General features: G+C 44.7%; 1 protein-coding gene across 1 annotated transcript in view; it reads left to right on the top strand.

The window, feature by feature from the left end:
• The window catches only part of KDM5B (lysine demethylase 5B), a 59,842-nt gene that overhangs the window by 19,762 nt on the left and 13,505 nt on the right, over window positions 1–26,575 (top strand). Inside the window, exons 5-19 of the mRNA XM_054290754.1 lie at window positions 1,209–1,343; window positions 5,925–6,018; window positions 7,171–7,274; window positions 8,698–8,856; window positions 9,416–9,535; window positions 9,989–10,147; window positions 10,600–10,781; window positions 13,561–13,723; window positions 14,694–14,813; window positions 16,469–16,663; window positions 17,211–17,392; window positions 18,133–18,257; window positions 18,582–18,732; window positions 22,674–22,788; window positions 25,904–26,259. Coding sequence (XP_054146729.1) covers window positions 1,209–1,343; window positions 5,925–6,018; window positions 7,171–7,274; window positions 8,698–8,856; window positions 9,416–9,535; window positions 9,989–10,147; window positions 10,600–10,781; window positions 13,561–13,723; window positions 14,694–14,813; window positions 16,469–16,663; window positions 17,211–17,392; window positions 18,133–18,257; window positions 18,582–18,732; window positions 22,674–22,788; window positions 25,904–26,259 — 2,360 coding nt within the window. The remainder of the gene's footprint in view (window positions 1–1,208; window positions 1,344–5,924; window positions 6,019–7,170; window positions 7,275–8,697; window positions 8,857–9,415; window positions 9,536–9,988; window positions 10,148–10,599; window positions 10,782–13,560; window positions 13,724–14,693; window positions 14,814–16,468; window positions 16,664–17,210; window positions 17,393–18,132; window positions 18,258–18,581; window positions 18,733–22,673; window positions 22,789–25,903; window positions 26,260–26,575) is intronic.

Raw genomic sequence — 26,575 nt, 5'->3', positions numbered from 1 at the left:
CATGAGCTGCAAAGCTGAGTGGTACTGTGCATTTAATGCTGAAATTAAGTCAGCCATTTGCTTTCAGAGTATAAATCTGGAGTTTACAAAATCTAACACTGGAGGCAGTCTGAAAAAAGCAGCAGTTCTGGATGTTTCTTTGGTCATTATCACAGGCTTTCTGTGGGTGATGGTTAATGACATCCTGCTGCCCTTGGCTGATGCTCCTTTTTTGTTAAATACTTCGTTTTTTAGCATAGACTTCACTTCTAAAATAACACTTTTTCCTCCTTTTCCCTGCCCCCTCCTGGCTGTCATTTGTTTCTGAAAGTCTGTTTTCTGTGCTGTCTATAGGGCATCATCATCCTCCCACCACTGCAGTGGTTCTCTCTGTCCTTTACTGCTCTCTCTTGCTGAGAAAATGCTTGTGATGGGAATAGACTAACAGAACTGGGGAAGTGTGGATCCAGCAATTTCATGAATTACTTCCTGGCAACATGAGATTTTTCTGTCTGTAGGATTTGTTGTTTACTCATTAAAAACTGTTACATTTTGTCTGCAGTTACTGAGTGTTGTGTGGCTTGACAAATGGGGAATTGTCACTAATTATTCTGTTTCTTGCCAGAGGTATGCACAGTTTTCAGCAATTAAGTGTGTTCATTCAGCAGCTTGAAAGAACTAAAAATGTTCTTGAATATTTTCCCTTCTGCCCTTAATTTAAGCAGCAGTTGTCCTCTCCAAAACATGGAAGGAAGGGAGCTCCTGCAATGTGCATAGTACAGAGCTGTATTTCAGTTAGGACAGGGATGTTTGATGGGTTGTAATTTACTTTTATATTGCTCTGTATGTTGGCATGACAGCCACTCAACCTTAGGACACTTCAGCAGTTGCGGAGTGCTGGTGACCCAGTCTGCAAAGCCCCATCTGCCAGAAGAGTGGGGCTTGGTATTCCACACAGAAATGTTTGGTGCTCATTAACACTTAAAGGATGACTTCAGCTTTATTTAAGATCCATTATTATGGCTATTGCAGCCCTTAAACTGATGAGAAAAAGTGATGTTGTGCCTTGTTCAGATAAGTAATGTTCCATTGTCATACATGCTGTTTATTAACCCAGCACAGGAATTATTAGGGCCCTGTCTATGTTCTTTCTATGAGCCAGGAAATTGTTCTGCACTGTTTGTATTGCAAGGAGAGGCAGAAACAAAGTAATCAAATTGTCTCTTTAGTGCTTGCAGAAGCCAGATCTGAGCAGTGACACGAAGGACAAGGAGTACAAGCCCCACGACATCCCACAGCGACAGTCGGTGCCACCCTCGGAGAGCTGCCCACCCGCCCGGCGCGCCAAGCGCCTGACCCCCGAGGTGAGCTGGGCAGAGGGCACTGTGTGAGTGTGTGTGTGTGCGCGCGCCCAGGAACAGGTGAGCTGGGACAGAGGGACCCTGTGTGAGTGTGTGTGCCTAGGAACAGGTGAGCTGGGGGCAGAGGGCACTGTGTGTGTGTGTGTGAGTGAGCTGGGGGCAGAGGGCACTCTGTGTGTGTGAGTGAGCTGGGGGCAGAGGGCACTGTGTGTGTGTGTGTGTGTGAGTGAGCTGGGGGCAGAGGGACCCTGAGCAGGGCACTCTGTGTGTGTGTGTGTGTTTGTTTGTTTGTGTGTGTGTGAGCTGGGGGCAGAGGGCACTGTGTGTGTGTGTGTGTGTGTGTGTGTGAGCTGGGGGCAGAGGGCACTGTGTGTGTGTGTGGGTGTGTGTGAGCTGGGGACAGAGGGCACTGTGTGTGTGTGTGTGTGTGAGCTGGGGCAGAGGGCACTGTGTGTGTGTGTGTGTGTGTGTGTGAGCTGGGGGCAGAGGGCACTGTGTGTGTGTGTGGGTGTGTGTGAGCTGGGGACAGAGGGCACTGTGTGTGTGTGTGTGTGTGAGCTGGGGACAGAGGGCACTGTGTGTGTGTGTGTGTGTGTGTGTGAGCTGGGGGCAGAGGGCACTGTGTGTGTGTGTGTGTGAGCTGGGGCAGAGGGCACTGTGTGTGTGTGTGTGTGAGCTGGGGCAGAGGGCACTGTGTGTGTGTGTGTGTGTGAGCTGGGGCAGAGGGCACTGTGTGTGTGTGTGTGTGTGTGTGTGAGCTGGGGATAGAGGGCACTCTGTGTGTGTGTGTGTGTGTGTGTGTGAGCTGGGGCAGAGGGCACTGTGTGTGTGTGTGTGTGTGAGCTGGGGATAGAGGGCACTCTGTGTGTGTGTGTGTGTGAGCTGGGGCAGAGGGCACTGTGTGTGTGTGTGTGAGCTGGGGCAGAGGGCATTGTGTGTGTGTGTGTGTGTGTGTGTGTGAGCTGGGGGCAGAGGGACCCTGAGCAAGGCACTCTGTGTGTATGTTTGTGTCTAGGAACAGCTGCTTCACTCTGTCAGGGCTACCTAAACATTTAGAGATTGTGAGAAACAACTGGTCTCTTTGAAAGTTTAAAAAGGTTTATTAAACCTTAACAAAAATGCAACAAAAGGACTACATAAGAAAAAAGTTGCAGTGCTGGAAACTGCCCCTTGTGGGTAACACGTGGCTGATTCATCTTCAAGATGGATGCTCAGTCTTTTATACCCCTGGGGGTTGCATCAGCCAGCCCTGGCCCCTCTCAAAGTCTGTCAGTCAGCTCTTCTTTGCCGTCAGCTGTTGCCATGCCTCACCCTCTAAGCTTCAATCTTTTCTATTCCCAACTGCCCCAGGTAAGGGACACCTGTGCACTCCTTATGTTTACCTGTCCTAGACAGCCCAGGCTGTCTGATGGCAGCAATACAGGGGGGAAAGGGAACCATGGGGAGAGCAGAGGACGTCTAAACTACAATAACATAACTATACACCACTAAAGCTTTTGTTAATATTCACACAGAAGTTATCTTTTAATTGTGAGAGCCAATCATCTCATTATTCATCTATAACAGAAATCATAAATAATGGGTAAGAATTGTCTGGTACTTTACCCAGTGTGTAACTGAGGTTTGGTGTTCTGGGAGGCTCTGCTGTGGGGACTGTTGGTGAGGCTGTACAGTAGGGTTATGCTTTCAGCATGATGTAGATACTGTGGGGCTCTTAGATTAAAGTACAGGTGACAAATCCTGGAAATAAAGCAGCTTTGATCTGTTGTTCCTGTTCCTTGTTCTCTAAATGTACCAGGAGGGTTCTGTACAAATCTCATGAGTTGAAGCCAGCTATTAGATATAACATCAGCATCATTGAAATTCATTTTTCACTCTTGAGTTCTATCAATTTGTGTTAATTTACCCTTGCAATATAAGATAAAAGTGTACACCATCAAGTCAGCGTAGCTTTGTACGATCTTACACGTCTCTGAGAAGCAATGTTTGTTTGGATAAGCATGAAATGTATTGGTTATATCTCAGTATCTTCTGTGAAGACATATTTTAGAAGATCATGTGTCTCCTTTGTTGCTGGAAAACAGCAATGCTTTGGCTCCAGCCTTTCCAGCCTGATGATCCTATCTCCAGAGAGTTCCTATTTCTTTTGTTTGAGCAGATGAAGAGCAGGGGAGGATATTCCCAGGAGAGGGTCTGATTAGTGGTGACATCATGAGTTAGGAAGGTCACAGTTTGTTTCAGACTCTTATTAACTCCCATTGTTCTGGTCTTGGTCTTTATTAGTACTAATAGTACAGCATAGCTGTTGCAAATTCGGCCTGTAATTATGCTTGGTTAATGAGATACAATTAAGGGTTTCTAAAGCTTTTCCACTCAAATACCTGGTTACAAGTGGATTTATAATTCTGAGCAGACTTCAGTAGTTTGGGCTGAAACTTTCCATTTGAAGTATCTGCCTGTGGTTGAAGGATTCTTGTTCTCATGGATCTCTTAGGAATTGACAGCAGGACAAATATCCACTAAAATTCCAGCTGTTTCTCTGGCAGTGGTCTCAGATGGCACTGACAGAGAGAGCACATTTTTGTCATTTTGTGGGAAACCAACTACACATCCTAAGCCAAAAGGCAAGGCTGCCCTCTCAGCTCTTGCCCCAAGCACCACTGATGTTGTGTACCTCATTTTTGTGGAAAGAAAATCCATAATTAAGAACATAACTGGAACACACAGCACTAAGGCTGAATTGAGCAACAGGGACTGGCTGGCTTAGCCACAAGCTGTAGTGTTTTAAGACAGTAATTTCCTAAAGTTAAGATTTGTTAATGTGAATTTTGCTGTTCCATATCAGTGCAGACAGAGAAGGTGATTAAATCAATTTTAGTCAACATTGAAGCTCCAAGTAGTTTGCATTTGCACTGATCTGGTTGGTTCACATTTCAGTTTTTTGCTCTAATGAGATACACAACGATTTGTCCATGTCTTAAACTGTGAGTCTTAAATTCATTCTCATGTTTGCCAGTTTGATGTTTCCTGCTTTTTAAAGGCTGACCATAAGCATTTAGAAGAAGTGAGCCACAGGGAAGCACTCTAAGTTATTGTGGCCTGTAGGATAAGCTTTAGTTTGCAGTTGTGAGACACACACAGTTTTCCCTTGCCCTTTCCTACCTCGTGAGTAAACAGTCAGGAGAAAATGTTCATAATGAGAAAGGAAAAGGGCAATGACTGTCTAGGCTGGCTTTGAAATGCAAAGGCTTTAAGTGCTTGATGTGGAGCAGTTCAGTGTGAAAGACCACAACAATGCAGGGGAGGTGAAAGTGAGATGACCTGATGTGATAAAAGGCTCAGGCCAGACCAAGAGCTGCTCTTGTGAAGATCAGTATCAGCTGAAGCACAAAAGGCACAGCTCAGAGGAGCTGAAGATGCAGAAACTGGGTGTCTATCCCTGCACTTGAGGTTCAGGGCACACTGGCCCTGAGGCAGAACTGCTGCACACAATGAACAACTTCTCTTGGTGCATTTCTTAAGCAATGGGACCTCTGAGTGGTCTGATGGAGATATTTGGGCAAAGAGAACATGAGAAGTGATTAGGAAATAATGCCAAAACCAGCTCTGTAAAAATTAAAAAACCAAAAAACCCTTAAACTGAACAAGAGTTCCCACCCCATGGAGTACATGGGGCTGTGTCCAGTCCTGCCTTAGACCTGACACACACATCCCATCTCCTGGGCTTCAGAGAGTGGCTGAGTGACTGACTTGTTGCATAACCTCATTTCCTTGGAGTGCTGGAGAGAACCTCTTGTAACACTGAGGGAATTCAGAATTGTTCTCCCACCATCTCAAAATTTCAGGGAAGAAATGTAAGAATTAAATGAAAGAGCATTATTCTGTGGTGAAAGTTCCAAGATGTACCAACAAAGGTCCCTGCTTTGAAGACTAGAGCATGTTCTACTCCTTAGGAGTACAAGAAAATCTGTGAAAGCACCGAGTTCCTTGTTGTTTGCTTCTTAATGGGTCCCACTGAAAGCAAACCCAAATCCTGGTATTATTATTGGCATGGACATTTTGGAGGATTTACTTTCAAATCTTCCATGTTGTTCCCTGCATCATTTCTCTCTGAGCTACTTGTAAGTAATTGAAGACAAGTACTGCAGGTATCTGTTTAGATTTAGTGGTTTGTAAGTATCAAATGGTTCTGAGTTTAATTGAAGTCCCCATAGTGTCTCTCTGACTCTCACTGGAACAAGGCAGGTTACAAGTCTTGAACCTTTGTGGTACCTCAGAGAGGTGTTTGTGTCTCACACCAAGGCAATCCACATGGTTTGCATTGGAAGGGACTTTAGGAAATGTTCAGTTGGGACTCACAGAGCCAACCTTTCCCAGAGCCAGCTAGAAATTCCAAACTCATATCTCTGTGCTTGGGCAAGCAGCCAGATCAGCTGGCACTGAGCATCTTCCCAAACTCAAGTGGCAAACCAGAGTCTTCCAGCTAAAGATGTTACTGACCACAGGGGGTTTTTCCTTGTTTTGTTTTTCCTTGTTACTGACCACAGAGGGGTTTTTCCTTGTTTTGTTTTTCCCTTTCTAAAGGCAACCAATGTTAAAAGTGAGACTGACCCTCCAGAAGCCAGAACTCACAATCTGAGACGCAGAATGGGCTGTGCCCCTCCAAAGAGTGAAGGTGGTGAGTGAAACACAGCAGAAATGCAGTTTCTGTTACTTTGCACAAATGTGTTTTAAGACCAGAACTAAAATTAGCATTTGGAACTATTCAAAGTATTTTATAAAAGAAACCAACTTTCAGTTAATTTTAAAATTGGATTTTTTGATAAAAAGTTATTTTATGGATTTTAAGTATTTGGGGGGGAGGGGGATTCTTGTAAGTGGTTGAGTTTTCTTGAAGATGATGTTTTCATTTGAAAAAGACTTACACTTCTTTGAACTTGGGTGTCTCTTCTGGAACAATCAGAAATAAGATTAGAGCAATGTTTTTGTTTTGTATTTTAAAAAACATCAGTCCATGAGCTTTAAATAGAAGAAACTCTTTTAAGAATGTATCAGAAATCAAACACTTTTAGGAAGGAATTTGGACTTAAAATCTGGAAATTTAACTAATGAAAGCAAAAGGTAGTCTGTTTTGAGCTTAATGATAAAGTTCCCATAATATGATTAAATTGCTGCTATCAGCAGTCCTGAGTCTATTCTCTCCTTAGGAAATAATTATTTGAGACTAAGAAACAATATTTAATGCCATCAAACAGAAGAATAAGTTTGTTTATAAATAATTTAGCCAAATAAGTACAGGAACCATTTACAACTACTCAATAATTGAAATTACCTGAGCAATCTGTCAATCTCATTTGTTCCTTCAGAATCTTTTTTTCAATAATTTGTTTAGATTATGGTGTTTTGTAATTTGATATTTTTTCTTCAAGGAGTCTCTAAGCACTAGCCTCCCTCCCCCAAGAGGAGAAGGAAAAAGCTCTTGACAACATTCTTTAACACCACGTGGAAAGAAAACCTTAGCTGATAAACCTGCTCATAATTCAATTAAAATGAATTAAAATGGCATGTAAAGTACTGAAAAGCTGTGGGCTGTGATAGCCAGTGCTGGCTTGTGGGGGTGTGCTGGGATTTTTGGATAACACTGTCTTCTGGAGGCATTGCAGAAGTTCAAGTCTTGCCCTGTGCTGTCTGAAACAAGTGTAGGGGATAACAATTCAGCAAACACCTTGGTGTAATGCAGTCTAACAAGCAATAAATAAAACAAATAACAACAAAGAATGCTAAGCATTGAAACATTTTGCAGTACTCTCATTTTTTTTCCTTTGCCCAGACAAGGAAATGCGCAGTGTGGTGAAGCTCCCTGAGAAGAAAGAACTTTCTGGGGAGCCAGAGAAGGACAAATCCAAAGCCAGATCTAAAAAACCCACCAATGCTGTGAGTACCCCCTGCCTTGCTGCAGCTGCATGTTTTACAGGCATTTCTGGATTTCTCTAGGGTGTGTAGTAAAATCTGCTGACACTTTGTCACATGGAGGACTCCTGGCTGCTTCCTGGAGCCCCAGGCTGAGGCACAGCAGTGTTTGTGCCTGCTGGAATATCAACACTGCCAAAGCTTCACAGAGCTGGGAATGGCAGGATGGTTAAGTTTCATTATCTATAACTAAAGTAACTTGTTTCCTGTCTCCAAAGTACAGTCTCAAAATAAGCATTTTGTCCAGTGGAAGTGGTTCTTGTGTGAGCTGATCCCTCCCCTTGCAGACTGCTCTGCAACCTCAGGGGAACTCTGTGCAGGCTGTGGCACGTGGCACTTAGCAGATCTGCCCCTAATTCCACAATTTCAGCACTAAATTGGAAGCTTGGTTGTTCAAATGTATCTTAAAAAAACCCTAGCTCTCCACATGCCACCAGCTATCCCCCAAAACCCCTACCTGAAGGTGGTGGTAGTTGTCTCACTTCTGAGAAGATAATGCTGAGATTCTTTCTGCCCATGCCACAAGTTGGGTCCCTCCTTAAACCAAACATGTTCCCATTCAATCCACACCTGTAGCTGGTACCTGAGAATGAAGGGTGCAAATACCAGGAGCCTGACACCCTCACCCCCAAATGAAAAAAGAAGCTTGTGGGGAAGAACAGGAGATGATGCTGCTGCCTTTTTTTTTTTTTTTTTTTTTTTTTTTAGCAACATAAGGCAAGAGGTTCTGTCTGTCCTCTTGACTCTGTTCTGTATTTGGGAAGAGCCTTCCAAGCTACTGCTGGTGAGAGTTGGGTGTAGGACAGGCAGCAGAGATCCCATCCCAGGCTGGAGTGCCTGTGCCTGTTCCTTAGGGCTTGGGAGCTGCTCTGTAAAAATTAAGAGCTGCCCCCCTACCCAAAGCTCCTCTGGGAGGTTGGAGGCTTCTCTGGGGAAAATAAGGAACATCCCCAGCAACAGGAACTCCTTTCTCCAGATTTCTGTTTTCCAAGGCAATTGGTCTCAGAGGGAAATGAAACACCTGAGGCTGTACATGGGAAAGCCCATGCTGGGTTTGTGAGCCCCCAGCAGGTGTGGGGTTATTCCTGCCCAGCCCCAGGTGTTGGGCTGTACCTGCCAAGGCCACAGTGCTGCTGATCTGAGCTGTCCTGGCACTTGGGAAAAAAAATGCATGGAAGGGGTGGCAGCTGTTGTGCTCTTTTCTTAAATTACAGAGGGAGGTATTTACACTTCTAAAACAATATTCAGGGTGTGTTTGTCTCATTTCCATTGCAGAGATAAAGTAAGAATGAGCTTTGGGGAGTGTCACAGATGGGAGTTACCAAACTGCTTTCACCCTGAGTTACCTTCAGCTCTCCCATTGCTCCTGTGGGTTTCTGTGTTGCAGGTGGATCTGTATGTGTGTCTCCTGTGTGGCAGTGGGAACGATGAGGACAGACTCCTGCTGTGTGATGGCTGTGATGACAGTTACCACACCTTCTGTTTAATTCCACCTCTCCATGATGTTCCCAAAGGGGACTGGAGGTGTCCCCAGTGTCTGGCTCAGGTAATCTGACAAATCACTTCAGTAAGGCCAAAGACTAATTTGTATTTTGTGGGCTTTTTTTTAACCTGATCAAAGATAGAAAATACAATTTGTTGCTATTTAAGGTTGTGCAAATAAGGTGATAGAGGTAAAGCTAAAATGAAGACTGGAAATGCTTCATATTGCAAAGCTCACACTTATTGTTTTGAGCCAAAATTGGTATGTCTTTGAAGAACATTTTGGATTTTAACTGACACCTTTTCTCTGTACTTATAATTGGAGTCTCACTGGGTGCTTCAGTGTAATCATTTATGGATCTTATCCTGCTTAGCTCTACTAGAGTAAGGAGAAATTAGGCATATTAATTCGTTAATGTTTATGCAGATTTACAAATAAATTTTGTAATTTGGTGAACCAAGCAGAGTTTCATCTTCTGACTCTGCCCTTTAGGAAAGTGTTTTCATTTCAGTGGTGTCCTTCCTTCTTACTGCTCCGAAGCTGTTACAGGAGCCCATTTGTGTAAATCTGAGCACAGTGTTGTGTGAATGGGTTACAGAACCAATTTCCTTTTCCCTTGCAGGAGTGTAACAAGCCTCAGGAAGCCTTTGGGTTTGAGCAAGCAGCACGAGACTACACGCTGCGCACGTTCGGGGAAATGGCCGATGCCTTCAAGTCAGACTATTTTAACATGCCAGTACATGTATGTTCCTGCTTCATCCTCATGTTGTGTACAGTTCATTTGTGTGGTTAGCTAAATGAGGTAACTCTAGGGAGGGAGGAAAGGAGGGATTCTGGTTTTGCATGGAATGAAATCCCAAATCAGAAGTTCTCGTTTACATCAGCAAATCCTGGTTCTTGCTGGTTCGTGGTTTCTTGTTCCACCAGCTGCTTGTGTTTTTATTTCATTTTCTCCCCACTTTACAAGGAATGTCTGTAGGGAAGAGAACAGTGACTGTCAGGCACTTCTGAGAGAACAGGGCAGCAGCATCTCCTGGAGCCACATCTCTGCTGCAGTTGTTTTTCTCTTGTTGAAACAATTTTAAAATGGGGAAAAGCTTCAAGCTAATGGAGGTTCCTCCCTGAGACAGCTTTGATACATATACTTCTCATTTACTGATTCCTCATACATACTCCCTTTTCTTCTCATACCTAGATGGTCCCCACTGAGCTGGTTGAAAAAGAATTTTGGAGACTTGTCAGTACCATTGAAGAGGATGTGACAGTGGAGTATGGAGCTGACATTGCTTCAAAGGAATTTGGCAGTGGCTTCCCTGTTAGAGGTGGGAAGTTTAAAGTTAGACCAGAAGAAGAGGTAGGTCTTTGAGTTCACTGTGGGTGTTTTTATTGCAGTTTTTCATGGGATAGCTCTCCTTGGTTTAAAGCACAATGATTGAACTTGGTTACAAAGAGTTTGTTTTGTGTATCTGGCAGAGTAGTTAAGAGCAGAGCTACACTGGGATTTTGAATAAATAAAATTTTCTGTGATCAACCATTCAAAGCCATAGGTTTATTCTAGTAGTTAATAAATAACTTCCAAACCAAATAAAACCAAATTTAAAAGGTGTCATTTTAACAAAACAGGGCAGGTCAGGGTTGTGAAAGAGGCAAAGACAATGGAGGCTTTAGTCTTTGAGTCATTGACCTGTTTCTTATATTCCTCTGTTGGGAAAAGTGCTTCTCTTCTATTGCTCTTGAGCAGTTTTATCTTCTTGAATTTTTCCCTTCCTGTTGTATAAACCTGTGACTGTTGTGTTCCATTTTCAGGAATACCTTGATAGTGGCTGGAATTTAAACAACATGCCTGTGATGGAGCAGTCTGTGCTTGCTCACATCACTGCAGACATCTGTGGGATGAAACTGCCCTGGCTGTACGTAGGAATGTGCTTTTCCTCATTTTGTTGGCATATAGAAGACCATTGGAGCTATTCCATTAACTATCTGCATTGGTGAGTTTGAGGAATAAACCCAGTCTAGGAAACAATCTCCCTTTCCTTCCCTATTCTCCTTAATTAGTGGACTAAAAGCAGATTTGCAGAGCTCAGCCAGAGTAACCTGCTGTCCTGTTACAGCAGGGACAAATCTGACAGTGTAATTCCTACATTGATTTACTTTTGGACAAGAGGTCATGTTTTGGAAAGAGACATCCATTCCCAATTTTAAAAAAATCCATGAAAGATGCAGCAGATACTCCATCAAATGTTTTATTATACTCAATATAAACTAAAAACCATGCGAGTTTTCTTTTAACAATCATCCAACTTCAGCTTAGCAACTCAGTTCCGGCGGGTTTTGTCTGTTGGATGGATCATGCTGTCATAAATCCTCTCATCAAGCCAACACTTGTCAGCTGTAATCAGGACAGATCTTTGCCATCTCTTTGATATTCTAAATAGACTGAACTCCTTGAACTTCTCACCTTACAACAGCTTTTCTAGAGTCTGGATTATGCTTGTCACTGTTCCTGAAACCTGTCAAGCTCTTTCTCTTTCCTAGTTCATACGAGTATTCAAGCAGAATGGTAAAACCAATGCCAGCTGCTGTTCAGTGGGTCCTTTTTTTGTTGGTTATTCAGTTGCTGCTCCTTGAAATAGCAGCTTCTGCAGTGCAGCCCAAGAGCCAGTGACTTAATTCACTTGTTTTCATGATGCTTACTGTTAAAAAAACAAATGTTTGAGTGAGAGTGAGCAAAGGAGTGACAGTATTACATGGTGAAAATGATCTTTCTTGTCATGTGTTGCTGCTTTTTTTTTTCTTTGTCTGAGTCTTCAGTCAGACTGAAAACTGTGGGTGGAAGAGGAGGTTGCAGCAGATTTCATTCCTTCTAGGAGCATTTCCCTCACTGTTCATAGAATGTCCTCCATAGTGTGCCCCCAATTGCATTGTTGTCTGCAGGTGGCCAGGAAGGTGTGGCAGTGCATTTGTGTACTTGTGCATACATGAGATACATCCAGACATAAGAAGTTACTTGACCTGCTTTCAATTTATTTATCCTCCACCTGAAAAGTCCTTGATGTCCTTTCATTTGCAGATATTCTTTTTCATTTCCCTTCCATGCAGAGGTTTAAATCTGCATTGGAGGGCAATGTGCATTTGAAGTTAAAGCTGTTCTTGGACAGAGCAGTCTGAACAACCTGCTTCTGCAGAGACAGTGCTCCAAACTGTGAATCAAAGACTCCAAAAAGCAGGACTGCTTCTTGGGAGAGTCCTAGGGATGGCATGTGCATCTTCAACATTCCCATGTGCCTTGGAGGGGCCTGTGTCCTGCCTGGTGCAGTGTTGTGAGCAGCTCACCCCAAGGGACCCAGGCTGCAGCAGCAGAGCTTTCCTAGGATTGGAGACAATAGTCCTCCTACAGAACTCTGAATTCTGTGTTGGTTCTAGAAATGGTAAAAGGAAAAATAAAACCACCAAACCTTTGCTCTAAAGATGCTTGGAAATAAATAAGATGTCAGTCCTGGGCAGAGGAAGAATTGCCGTCATTGCTTCTAGTATTTGTACAGGCAGGGATGTGGAGCAATCAGGAAACAGAGCAAAAAGACCTGTGACCTCCACTGCTGCTCCCTCAGGCTGCTGGCACCTCAACCCCTGCATTAGAACTGTCTGTAACTTGTTCCCCTGAGTCCAGAGAGCCCCAGTTCCAATATCTTGCTTCAAGTTTACACAGTTCATATCTGATATGTTACCCATTCCTCAGTGCTGGCATCTGTCAGGGAGCAGAACTCTCAACTAGCCCAGTCCAGACACAGAATGGATTTTAGTTGCATCTGTGGCTGGTTTTCCTGGATTCCTAGAGCTGCCCCAGGATGATGGCCAGGTCCAAGGCTGCCAAGTCATTTATTACTCTGTAACAACTTGTGTGTAACTCCCTGTGTGTAACTGCCCCTCCACAGTCCTGCTGGCTCTCCTCTTCCCCTGACACAGGGGCTGTGTAAGTACAGGAATGAGCTCCTAGGGATGAGAGGTAGACTTCTGAATTCACACTTCACTTTTATGTTTTGGAATCCTCCCAATTACTTCATGATTGATGGAACTGACTGTTGGGTCAATTTTAGTCTGCCAACTCTTCAGAAGTCTTGGAATAAGGTGATTTGTCTGTTTTCCTTTCTAAATACCTTTTCTAAGTTCATTCTTTCTAAGGCCCTGGAAGCATTTTGTCTCAGTGCTGCAGTGAGCCAGTGTCAGTGTAAGCTTGTAACAGTATCTGCTGGAACACATCTGCATCCCCTTAATTCTCTCAACTGGCTTGCATCGAGTGCTGAAAGTTCTTTGTTTCTACTCTGGATATGGATTTTTTTCCCCTTGAAGTCTTGCAAATTTGGAAGTTTGATTTCTACTTCCTATGTGTTGCTTTTATGGCAGCTATACATAAGACAGAAAGAACTGGCTTTGGTTGTTGGACCCAAGAGGGAGTTTGTGTTCATGGGAAAAGACAGGCAGCTTATGTTTTGAAGTTGTGCTGGAATCAGCAGAACTTCACTGAGGACTTCTTCAGACTTTTTTTCCCTCCCCCACAATATTTGAAGTACCTGCTCAGAAGTGTAGGCAGTTAAAAACAGGTCTGGAGAAGAGGGACCTGTGTAAAATATGAAGATTCAGGAATGTACAGAACCTTTGCATTCCTTCCTGGTGATATTCCCTACCTTTGACATAGTGTATTTTAAAGCAGAAGACTAAAAATGTAACTTAAAGTTTGCTTATATTTAACTTTTTTTAATAATCTTGCAGGGGGGAGCCTAAAACGTGGTATGGAGCCCCAGGGTACGCAGCTGAGCAGCTGGAGGATGTAATGAAGAAACTTGCTCCAGAGCTATTTGAGTCCCAGCCAGATCTCTTGCACCAACTTGTCACCATAATGAACCCGAACACTTTGATGGCCCACGGGGTGCCTGTATGTGTCAGACTCCTGTGCTACTCCCCCAACCAACCCTCTTTGATTGGAACTCTACTTAAAGCTGATAATTGAAGCCACTTTTATTACAGAGGTGGTGTGGTGGTTTCCATGTGTGTTGCATCTTCCTTATCCACTAAAATGTGCCAGTGTGAACAGATGGGCAATGGAATTGTTGCCTTTGGAGTCAACCGGCAGACTCTTCTCTGGAGATCTATCTTGGATATTTCTATTTCTGTGTCTCAGCTGAAAGGTTTAGGCTTTACCTTTGGAACAATGGCAGGAGCTCTTGTATGTCTGTTCAATCAGACACAGATTTTTGGCATAGAGTTTCTGTCAAGGCCCCAGACCCCATTCTTCCTTTATTTTGTCATCCACATTCTCTTATTTTTCCTGGATAAGTCCTTAGGTATTTAAAAAACATTTTTTCATCAGATTTCATCTTATTCCATACTAGATTATTCATGGGAATTATGTCCCTTTACAACTTAATTGGCTTTTGATGAGCTGACCTTGGGACTTAAAGGAAAATCTGGAAAAAGTAGCAAGTTTGTCTCCTATGGTAGCCTCCAAAATGGAAGGATGCAGGATGACTTGCCTGCTTTCATGCTGAGTGTGTGGCCCCAACAGTCTTAGATGAACAATAATATGAATGTTAAGGTTCCCAATTTCTCTTCCCCTTCAGCTGCACATTGGAGAGAGCTGGATCTGTGTTGACCCTAACCCTTAGGTGTGAGGAGCACAAGGCCCAGGCAGCCAACCTAGGACTGTTCAGAGAGGGGTGTGGCTGAGTGGAACCCAGGCTTTCCAGGGTTTTATGTGACTCTTTATCAGCTGCCAGTTGTAATTCTTGGGCTTGTGGTTTAAACTCCGGGAAGTCCTCACAGAAGTTACTGCGAGTTGGAAATCCATGTTCTCCTCCCCAGCTGTGTTTGGGTGTGAGCTGACCCTGGCCTGTCTGTCCCCCCAGGTGTACAGAACCAACCAGTGTGCAGGGGAGTTTGTTATCACCTTTCCCAGAGCTTACCACAGCGGCTTCAACCAGGGATTCAACTTTGCTGAAGCTGTGAACTTCTGCACCGTGGACTGGGTATGTTCCAAACCAGTTTTTCCCTAAGTGAGCAGTTCCAAAGCTGTTCTAGCTGCTCTATAGCTCTGATTTATTGCACAAATCTAGGCCACAGATCAGAAGGAGCCTGTTACTGTGTTTGCTGAAGGTTTGTCATGCACTGAGCTGCAGGTTGCCTCTGGTTCTGAAGATTTGGTTTGGAATTATGTATCAGGGCTGATGTAACTTGCAGCAGGAGGGAGGCACAGTTCTGTGCATGCCTGGAGTATGAGATGCACCAGTGTCGCTCATTTTTGTGTCCCCAAATTCCATCTCAAATCAAAAGCTGGAATGATAAAATTTCCTAGTTTATTGCACTGGGAATTCTCTAAGTGCTTTCTGCAGCTGGAAACCAAATCCAACTTGGACATCTTTTCTGCTTTAGCTTGTGTGATAAGGTTAGATAATACGTGTAGCACATTACTAAAAGTTAAAGACATTGATAGTCCTCTTGTAGGGGGAAAAATAGGAATTGCATCTCATGTGACCGCATCCTCTTAGGTAGCAGAGGTGCTCTAGGTTTTTAGGGAAAGACGCTTTAATGAGAAGAGTGCAGAAAGTTCTCAAGTTCAGATAGAAGGTTTGCTGAGCAGTGCATCATTCCTAGTGAGCTTCACTCAGCTCTCAGAACTGGCAGAGGTGGGCACACATTACAGTTATTGGGTTAGAGTTATTGAGTAAGATCTTTGTCTTTTTAAAAATAAACACAAATGGAGGACAGTTGCTCCTAAGTTACAAGTAATTTTACCTTGATAGAAAATGACTCAGACACACAGTGCTGTCTGATCTCACAAAGGTTCTTGTAAGCTTCTGATATTTCAAATTACTTCTCTTGTGATTTTTTTTCCCCCAAAAAAAGTCTTGGCTATTTGTAAGTGTAGCCCAACTAAAACATTGCTAGATGTAAAAAACATTACTTAGAAGAGGAAGATGACTAATATTGCAAGAAAGCTTTCTGCACTTGACTGTGCTCACATGTTACTTGGTTTGGTTTGGTTTTTCCTCTTGTCCTTCCATGAGTTTCACACTGGACCCAACACATAACTGTGTTGTACTCTGAGCATCCCTGTTTGCCTGCTCTTAGAACAGAGCTGAGTGACCTGCCCAGCTCAGGATGAGCTGTGTGCTGTGCCTGCAGCCAGTTAGGGACATGAGTGCTCCCTGAGCCAGCAGTTTCTCATGCTGCAGCACAGTTCCTGTCAGCAGGGGAAAGGCCCAGGGTGCCCTGCACCTGTGTGGGATGGGGCATCCCTCGAGTGGTGGGTACAGGCCAGGCTTATATACTTGTCCTTTTGATGCTTCTTTGGCCTCAGTGCATTTTTATCTTGGATCTTCCAAGATTCAAGTGAGGATTTTACCTACTGCCTGTAGCACAGTGTAGCCCACTGTGGTTTAGTGACTTAGTAGCCTTTAATTACAACCTCTGCAAGAGAGGGCATCTCCTTCAGCTCACACTGGGAAAGAGCCATAAGCATTCCTGGTGTGCACAACTCGGGATCTCGATTTCTCTAGTTTTATACTCTGAAGTGTGAATGTTGTTGCTGGAAGGATTTGTCTGGGGGCGGTTTCTGGGTAGTAGCACACAGAGGGATTCCCTTGATATCCTGTCCCAAGTGCACCCTGTGTCTGCTCTGCAGCTGCCCCTGGGCCGGCAGTGTGTGGAGCATTATCGGCTGCTCAACCGCTACTGCGTCTTCTCCCACGACGAGATGATCTGTAAGATGGCTTCCAAAGCAGATGTCCTGGATGTTGTGGTGGCATCTACAGTCCAGAAAGACATGGCTATTATGATTGAAGAGGAGAAGAGGCTGCGTGAGAAGGTTGATAAACTGGTGAGTTGTAGGAAATGATGGTTTGGGTGGGAAGGGACTTTAGAGGTCATCTCATTCCATCCCCTGCCATGGGCAGGGACACTTTCCACTAGACCAGGTTGTTGCCAGGCCTATCCAACCTGGACTTGAGCACTTGGAGGGATGGAATTCATTATAATGAATGAAGTAACAGTTGAAACAGTGATGTGAGAACATGCTGGTTCTTGTACTGGGATGTCAGAGGCTTAGAGGTACTTAGTCCCTTCCTAAATTGTGGATTTCAGAGGAGCACCTGGGTAAAGAATCATTGATCATGCACCTTATTTTAGTACCTGCCCCTTAATGTTGTTCAGAATGTCACTTTAAAGGTAATATTTGTACTTCCAGTCATTTGGTCAGAAAAGCTGATTTTTTCATTAACCAAGATTTCTGTCTACCTGGGTTGAATATCTTATATCTAAACTTCATTATTCTTTTGATAAATTCACCTTTTGATGTTTTAGCTTGGAATAGCCTCCTCTTTGGAACAGTCACTTCTTCATTAGGCTTTGATGTGACACTCTTGCAGGGAGTGACTGACTCGGAGAGGGTGACGTTTGAGCTGTTCCCTGACGATGAGCGACAGTGCCTGAAGTGTAAAACCACCTGCTTCATGTCAGCAGTTTATTGTCCCTGCAAACCTGGGTTGTTGGTGTGCTTGTACCATGTTGAGGACCTCTGCTCCTGTCCCACCTACAAATACAAACTGGGGTAAGCTTGAGGTAGTAACTAACACCATGATCTGGAGATAGTATTGTGCGTGTGTAGGTACTGTGATTTGGTAATCTCTGCTGCCAGTGGGACTGCTCTCTGTTTCTGTTTCAGTCCTTTGCAAATCCAGTGCCCCCACAACAATGGGACTGTTTTATGCTCACACACAAAGCCTCTTCAGCATTCAGCTCTTCTTGCTCTATAATGGCAAAAATTGCTGTCTCAGTTAGTTTGCATTTTTATTTATAGCAACCAGGTCATTGTCCCTTAGATCCAGTCCTTGCCAAGGAGTATTGTTGTGCTTTTTGGAGCTTTCCTTCCTGTTGTTAACTTTGCTGTGCTCTTTAGTACACCTTTTGTCCTACGTGAATGTAGCTCGCTCTAAGACAGTGTCCAAACTCCTTAATTGTCCCATAGAAATTGCTTTTTGAAGCAATTACAACATTGAAATTATCTCAAAAGGAACGTGGTGTGGTTGTAAGGTCTTAATTGTGTAACCCTGAGCACACAGAAACTTATTTCTGTGTTGTACAGACCAACACACTTTAGAATTACCAAATGGTTTGGTCTGGAAGGGACCTTAAAGCTCATCCCATTCCATCCATGCCATGGGCAGGGGCACCTTCCAGCAGTCCAGGCTGCTCTGAGCTCCACCCAGCCTGGGTCCTCGTGCTGGTGCCCTCGTTGTGCCCTCGTGCAGCCGCGGTGTTGCGGGGGTTTGAGTCGTGTGCTGCCCGCAGGTACCGCTACACCCTGGAGGAGCTGTACCCGATGATGAACGCGCTCAAGATGCGCGCCGAGTCCTACAACGAGTGGGCTTCCAACGTCAACGAGGCCCTGGAGGCAAAGATCAACAACAAAAAAAGTGAGGATTTTACCTACTGCCTGTAGCACATCATTTAAAAGGACTGTTTTTTCAGTGTTTAGTTTCCAAACTGTAGTAACTTTTTTCTTATGTGATAATCAAAAGAAATCATTTATCACTTTGTGTTTTTAAGTAAATATTTTAGCCGTTACAGTCCCAGAAATGATGCTAAGCTGTCTCTGTGTGACAAGACCATAAATCATTTTGACACAAAGTGTAACTGAAGTAGAAATAGAAATACATTTAATATGTTGTGTTTCTAAGCCTTGCCATGGAAAATCCCTCACAAAGGGAGACTTCTTAACTTAATATCTTTCCCAACAGGTCTCATCAGTTTCAAGGCTTTGATAGAAGAATCAGAAATTAAAAAGTTCCCAGACAATGACCTGCTGCGGCACCTCCGGCTGGTGACACAGGACGCAGACAAATGTGCCTCGGTGGCCCAGCAGCTGTTGAATGGCAAGAGACAGACCAGGTAAGTGCCACTCCATGTCTGCAGCAAAATTGGGCCACCAGAGATGAATGTCAGTGGCCAGTGATGGGTGTTAGTGCTCTGCAAGACTTAAAAATTAAAAGAATCTTTGTCTCCTTAGCAGAGCCATCTTTGACAGAGAGATTCAACTTTACTATATGTAATAAGTTAAACATCCTGAGTTTTCAAATCTCTTCTTCCTCTGTGTTTGACAGTTTGTAAATTCATTCCAGTGTTCCCTGAAAAGAAAGAATGGTGTGGTATGTTTGACAAAGTAACATTCAGCAAGATACAATCCCCTTGTCTTTGTGCTGTGCACACTGTAAATCTGTCCATAGTGCAGGTGTTGTTTCATTCATTACCCTCTGTACTGTGGAAAAACAAAGTGCCTTAACTCCCTGAGCTGCTGCTGTGGCAATGTTGTATGAGAGCTCTGAAAAAATACCTGCCCTTTACATTGAATCTTTCAGACAGGTCATTTGCTCAAGGGATTTGAAGTGAGGCAGTGTTCTTTGTGAACTGCCTACCTGGTCCTGCTGGCACTCCATGTCTGAAATTAGCTGAAAAGAGCCAGAACAGAAGGCTAAGGCCAGTTCTCCTCATTGCACAAGTCTAGTTGTGCCTGTATTGATGTAAGAGCCTTTCTCTCAGAATTCACAAATTACCATCTTCTGTTATGTCATTCTTCACCCATAGATCCCAGACTGGTGTGGGTTGGAAGGGACCTTAAAGCTCATCTCATTCCACCTCCCTACCATGGGTAGGGACACCTTCCACTGTCCCAGGTTGCTCCAACCTGACCTTGGTCACTTCCAGGGATGGGGCAGCTGCAGCTTCTCTGGACAACCTGTGCCCGGGCCTCACCACCCTCACAGGGAACAATTCCTTCCCAATATCCTGTCTATCCCTGCTCTACTTCAACTTAAAGCCATTGATCAGGGCACTCAGACTCACCATGGGCACACCAAGCCTTGCAGTGGTGATTTCTAAGAAAATGTTTGGTTTATGTATGTGGAGAACAGTATGATTCATGTCCACCAATCTTAAGTGTGATGTACTTCAGAAAAATTTGATTGTCATTTGTCCCATTTGGAGAATTTTCACCCATTTCTGCTGCTTTGAGCAACCTGGTGTTTATTGGAGCAGTTGCCTTTTGTGCTGGTAGAAGAGCACCTGTGGTTCCTGCATGTCACCTGCCTCAGCAGGGGTCAGAGCTCCTCACTCCTGTGCTCTTGCAGTACATTGAACACTGGCTTGGAAGGACTTTGGGGTACAATGTTCTGTCACACTGTCTGTAGCTGAATATTGCTGTCACACTTAGACAGGATTCTTGTTTTCCTTCCTGCTGTTCCCTCTGTAAGCCTTAGTAGTAGCAACTTGATAAAAATTAACTTTTGCCGTCCTGCTCACACAGGAGGATGAAGGCTCTGTCACAGCAACATGAAAATACTGCAACAGGGAATGAGAAATTCAGCACTCCCACAGGCATGACTTCTGCCAGATAGGGAACCTCCAACCTAGAGATTGTAGGCACCATCATCAAAGGACTTGTCTACTTTGGATCTTTTCCTTCATTTGGTGCTGAGCCATCTGGCATCCCCAGTCTGTGCTCTCCCATCCCTGGTGTTTGTTCAGGGCTCCCAGTGCTGAACTGGGAGCAGCAGCCAGGCCCTTCCCAGCTCCTCTGTGCCAGCTGGGTCCTTCCTGCACTGAATGTGTCCCTGACTTTGTTTGGCCTGGGAAGAGTTGAGAGCAATTCTTATTTTCATCTCCTTGACTAGATCTGTTCTTTTGTCACCATGAGAGGCTCTCAGCCTTCCTCACAGCTGGGCCTGCCAGCTCCTGCAGCATCCCAGACTGTGACAAGTAATTGACCCTGTGCTGCTGTACAGTGTTGAGGCAGTGCTTGCATTGAGATTCTTATTTGCTCTAGAAGAGGTTTTATCCTTCTCTCACAATTTCTTCTTGAATCTTTTTTGGCATGTTTCTGGGAAAAGTCCAATTTCATGTCTTCATAATTTTTAGTTGTTTTAAAACCTGTGTTACTTGATTATTTTTTTTCTCACAAGGTTGAAGTGGGGAATGCTCACAACTTTTGAAGAAAGATGTAAAGAAGATAATTACCTGCTTAAAATCCTAATACATGTTACATCACATGCAGATTGATATGCCTGAAGCTCAGGATGCTTGACAATCTCCATCACACCCAGTGCCAGATGTTGGTTAGGAAGGATTCTGGATTCTGCCTAAAATTTGATTTGTGCTTTTGACAAACTTTCTATTGTGGACTGAGCATTTTGGTCTGATCCCGAGTTTGGAAGAGTCATGCAGGAGACTTGTTTCCTGTAGGAAGGTTGTCCCTGTCAGTCACAGCAGTCAGTGACACTGGGGGATCTTCTCCAGTGCAGTAAACACAGCAGTTCATGGGGAGAAGATCAGGACAGGAGATAATAAATCATAGTAAATCCTGTGACTCCTGCTCACCAGCTCCTCTGCAGTACCTGAAGGGATGCAAATGGGCTGTACATCCCTGTTTCCTCTGGTTCCCTTGGTGCTGGGGGTTAAACACTCACAGATGCAGGCTTGGAGATGTTCTGTGAGCATCTGAATGGGGCTGGAGCATGGTGTGGCCCTTGTTCTCCTGGCACTGGAAGGCAGCAGTGTTCCTGCCCTGCTGCCATGTTTTTCCTGTCTATCCCCTGCCTTCTCTAGGTCTCCTGAAGCCTGTTTTGTTCCTTAGAGTCTCTGAGGATTTGTGCTTGGAGACTTTTGTGATTATTAACCCTGGAGGAACAAGGGTTTGGCTTCTGTCAATCGTTTTTCTTAGGCTCATGTAATTTCTGGTTTTCAAAAACATCTTGTGACAGCTTTGCCATTTAGATATGTGTATGTATATGTATATAAATATTTATGTATTTAAAAACTTGTGCTTTTCCTTGGAAGACACTGTGGAGCTTACTCAAAAACCAGTAGAACAAAGCAGACTGTAAAGAAACCTGTGTTGTACCTGAGGCTTTGAATTCATTTTATTGTTCAGCTGACTGTGGGGTTTGGAACTCTCAATGTGATTCTGTGTATCTGTTAAAAATACCTATTTTTAACACAGAATGGTAAATGAAATTTTATTTTATAGAGTCCACATTCCAGTCATGCTGGCATATCCTGCTGGGCTGTTCTCCTCTTTTGTATAAATAACACACTGTGGATTCAACTGGAGCCAGCATTATAAGGGATCTCTTTTCTGTTCAGGGTTCTCAGACCTCATTAATACTGGCTTGAGTATAGAGAGGCTTTTAATATTGGGCCATTTGTTAACACTTATAAGCCACTCATTTGCTACAAAGCTTTTAGATAAAAATAAAAATGCTGATTTCAGTGTAGAGAGGATTTTTCAGAAGTGCCTACACAACCTGTCAATATAAAACCCATTCAGAATTGGGATTTGTTCTCTTTTGGTGTGGACATGAGCAGAGCTGACTACAACAGCTACTGCAACATAACTGAATAGTTTATCCACAGTTGCTTTGTGTTCTGGAAAAAAAAGCTTAATTTTATTCCATAATAACCAGTGCCCTTCCAAGGCTGAGTCGTTTTTCCAGAATCCTGTTTAATATGAGTGTTTCAACAATAGCTCATTCTGCAGTGGCAAACTGAGGTTTCCCACGTGTGTGAACCCTGGGCTGCTTGGATGCTTGTGAATATTCTGCTGTTCCTGAAGAAGGCCTGGCTGACATGAAACCACAAGCAGATGTCAGGGAACCAATAAATCACAGAATGGTTTGTGTGGGAAGGGACCTTAAAGCTCATCTTGTTCCACTCCCTGCAGGGACACCTTCCACTGGACCAGGTTGCTCCAAGCCCTGTCCAGCCTGGCCTCAGAGCTGATGTTCTGGTGTTTATTTTTCTGTTCAGTGCTAAGCTGAAGGCTGAATGTGTCGTTGCAGGTACCGCTCCGGGGGAGGGAAGTGCCAGAACCAGCTGACGGTGAACGAGCTGCGGCTCTTCGTGAGGCAGCTCTACGCCCTGCCCTGTGTCCTCAGCCAGACACCACTGCTGAAGGTAACTGGGGAAGCCTTGGGAAGGGAGCAGGAGCATTCACAGAGTGATGGGTTTGCACTGCCTTCATCTCCCATCTCGCTGTTTGCTCCAAGAGTTCATACTGGGCACTGCAGGCTGGGATGACTCGTGCACATGGGATGCTGAAGGAAGGAGCTGTGACCAGCTGCTGTTTGTGGTCAGCAGAGTTTTACACTGCACATGTAGTAAGCTCCACAGATGTATCAAAGGCGCCATGGAAAATTTAACAATAGGAATGCTGACACAGCAGCAGAGAAGTTCCTGACCCCCCGACTCAGAACCTATCTTTATACCCTTTTAAGGAAAAAGCTTGTAACCCTTACCTGTTGGTCACTTTATGGTCCCTCTAACCCTTTGCCATTGGTCAAGCTTGGATTCTGGCCAAGGCTATAAAAGTAGCATACTGTATCCCTACTAACTTAGAAGAAAAAGAGCTGAGATCCTTCACGGACTCCCCAGTTAAAGCCATCTTCATGGAATAGCCGGCGTCTTCTTCCTTCTCCTCTCTCAGTCTACTGAAGCCTCCAGCCAAGGGCAAACTTACCCAGCTGCAAGCTGAAATCTTATGAGCTGGTTAATCACTATAAGAGCTGAATATTACCCTGCTTGCTGGGGGTTTGAACCACGGCTTCTTGGTCCAAGCGAGCTGGCTTCTGGCACTCTATCCCCCTGGGGACAGAGATCCCGGGCTCATGCTCTGCTTATGATAAGGCCTGATAAGAGGTTATTATGCACAGGCAAATCAAACCATTCATGTTGTGTGAAGGATTGTAGGAGAAGGAGCAGGATGACCTGGGTAACTACAGTTAAAAGTTTGGGGTCAGTTAACTGCTCTGCTCTTACGAGTAAAGCCAGGTTAATATGAGAACATTCAAACTCCCCAGTGCTCTGAAGGACAGCTCTGTCATCCTTTCCACTTTCCTTCTTTGTTAATCCAGAATCAGCTTTCTCAGTTTTGTAATTAGATCCCTCTTTGTGCTCTCTAACCACATTCCAGGAAACCCCACAGATAACTCCAGCCAAACCCAGCCCAGGCTGGCCAAATCCTCTCTCTAGCAGAGAACCTGCTGCTGCCTGGAGTCAGAGCACTTTGAATCCCACCACCACTAGCTGTGCTGGTTCTGTGCTCCCCACATGATGAGCCCTCAGGCAAACTGAAAGTAATTCAAGATCTTGTTTCAGAATTTGCCAAAATGTTCCATATCACACTGAGGGGTAATTAAAAAAAATTCTGTGCAGCTGCAATTCCTGTCTTAAAGGAGAAGAGCTTTGCATATTCGTGACACTTGAAACCAGGAGATGCCATGTCCAGTTCTTGAACTGTCCCTCAAGTATCCACCCAACACTGAGACACCAGATGGTGCCATGGAAGTGAATGGGAACAAACCAGTTCTACTCAGCTTTGACTGCTGCTTTGGAAGCTTTATCTGCCCTGCAGTGTGTGGATCAGATTCGATGCAGTCCTATTTACAGTTATTTGTAGCACTGAAGCTGTGAAGTTTTCTTGCTGGTTGAAAAGCAGAAATTTGGAAATGCCAGACATGCAAACAGTTCCTCTCCATCTGGCATTCCTGAACAGGGGAATAACAAACACATATGGTCAGAGTGTTCCTTTGTGTCATCCTCAACAAGCCTCAATTATATGTCATTGTGCAAATTAGGCTGTTAATATCAATGGCCAATATTACTGGAGATGGGTTCACAATTCAGTCTATCTCTAAAAAATGTTTGATTCCATGCTGGGGGAGGTTGCCCACCCTGGGAAACAGCCTCGCTGGCAAAATGCCAAGGTGTCAGCTGTGAGGGAAGAATTTCCTGCAGGAACAGCATTTCAGACAGCACTGGGGGTACTGGGCAGGTTGCTTCATACAGAATAATCCCAGTCTTCATGGTGGGAGTGCTGTGGATGACTGTACTTTATCCTGGGGAAAGTGCAAACAGCCCCAGAAATACCTTTTGGGCTAATGAGCTGCTGAGTGCAGGGAGAGAGAGAAGGTGTTCCCCTGCATGAGAGTAAAATTCCTGTGGCTCGCTGGGACTGTAGGGTGCAGCTCAAAAGCCTTAGCAGTGCAGCAGAAATGAACTTCAGAAATTCTGTACCCTTCCCAGTGTTTTGTTTCATAATCCTCACCTTGCTGTTCCTCAGCTGCCTGAACCATTCCAAAACAAAGCCAGGCAGCAACACCCATGGAGTTCTCCGTTCCCTTTCCATCCTTTCTGTTCTTTGGAGCCCTCTTTCTGGCACCTGTCACTGGGATTGCCTTGTTCTGGGGTACCCAAGCTTGTGGCCATGCTACACATGGGGAAGTGCTGGCCACACTGTGTGTTGAAGACACTATTGTAGTGTTTCAGTCCTCAGGATAACTTGCCATGTGCCATTTTTAAAAAGCTCCTGGTACTTTTTCTAATGTTTCCACACCTCCTTTCTCTGGCACCTATGGTTTAATATAAGTTATTAATTACATCTAACCCCTCCCCTTATTATGAGATGCTGGGGCTGGTTGTAGTGGCAGTTGCACAGGGTGTGGTTTGCTGGTAAGCTTGGGGATTTCCTTTGTGTCTTTGATGCTTGTTATGGTTTATTTAGGGGGGATGTTGGTAGTGTTTGTTTATTCAGAGTCATTGGTAGCACATCCTTACCCAGAAGCCTGGGCTAACTGGGGTGTTGTTGGTTATGGCCTTGGGATGGGGTTGGTTGTCGTGGTGGGGCTTGCTATAGGGGTGTGTTGGGGTTACTAGTGGATGAGGAGACAGTGAATAGTGGGGGTCTGCTGCCAGTCTGATCAGATGGCACAGGGTACACCACCTTGTACCAAAACCAAAAAAAAGCAACACTATAACATTAGACTATCACAATGAAAACTCTTAAATCCTTCATAATTAAGGAAAGTTTCGGGAGCAAAAAACTTACACGTCTTGGGAGGAGAAATATAGGAAATAGGAGACATCCATCTGGATAATTTGCCATGTGCACTATGGCATTGCAGCAGGGGGTTTGCCAGGAGCCTGTGCTCCCATTGTTAACCCTGCGCTTCCATGGTCAAGCGACTTGGCAGAGGACTTTCATCTGCTTCATTGTTGCGTTTGTGTATTTCAGGATCTCCTTGACCGTGTGGAAGCTTTCCAACAGCAAAGCCAGAAGCTCCTTTCTGAAGAGATGCCCAGCGCTGCGGAGCTGCAGGAGCTGCTGGACGTCAGCTTTGACTTTGACGTGGAGCTGCCGCAGCTGCCGGAGCTGCGGGCGCGGCTGGAGCAGGCGCGCTGGCTGGAGGACGTGCAGCTGGCCTGCTCCGAGCACAGCTCCCTCACCCTGGATGACATGAGGCGCCTCATCGACTCCGGCGTGGGGCTCGCGCCCTACCCCGCCGTGGAGAAGGCCATGGCCAAGCTGCAGGAGCTCCTCACCGTGTCCGAGCACTGGGATGACAAAGCCAGGAACCTGATAAAGGCCAGGTAGAGCTAAATCTCGGTGTGGCATTTTGTAGTTCCATGAGTTGTTTCAGATTGCAATGCCCTGTCTCTTGGAAGGGCTCCCCTTTCCCCTTTGTTCATCCAGTATGATGAAGGCAAAGTCTCTGCCAGCCAGAAGGGATGGGCTGGAGGAGGGAGATGAGGGATGGAGCAGTTTCAGGTGTCAGAGTTGCCTCACAGTGTTTGTGTTGCTCAACCATCTTGTGTAAATTCTCCTTGTGCCACAGTGTCATGGTTTGATGCTACCACAATGCCGAAAAAGGTTATCAAACCAGGACACTCAGGAAAGGGGTTTAAG

The sequence above is a fragment of the Melozone crissalis genome, unplaced genomic scaffold (assembly GCF_028551555.1).
Source record: "Melozone crissalis strain CALT ecotype California unplaced genomic scaffold, PUWL_Pcris_2 ptg000086l_1, whole genome shotgun sequence".
NCBI classification, from domain to species: domain Eukaryota; kingdom Metazoa; phylum Chordata; class Aves; order Passeriformes; family Passerellidae; genus Melozone; species Melozone crissalis.
This window is presented reverse-complemented; position numbering and strand designations above follow the sequence as displayed.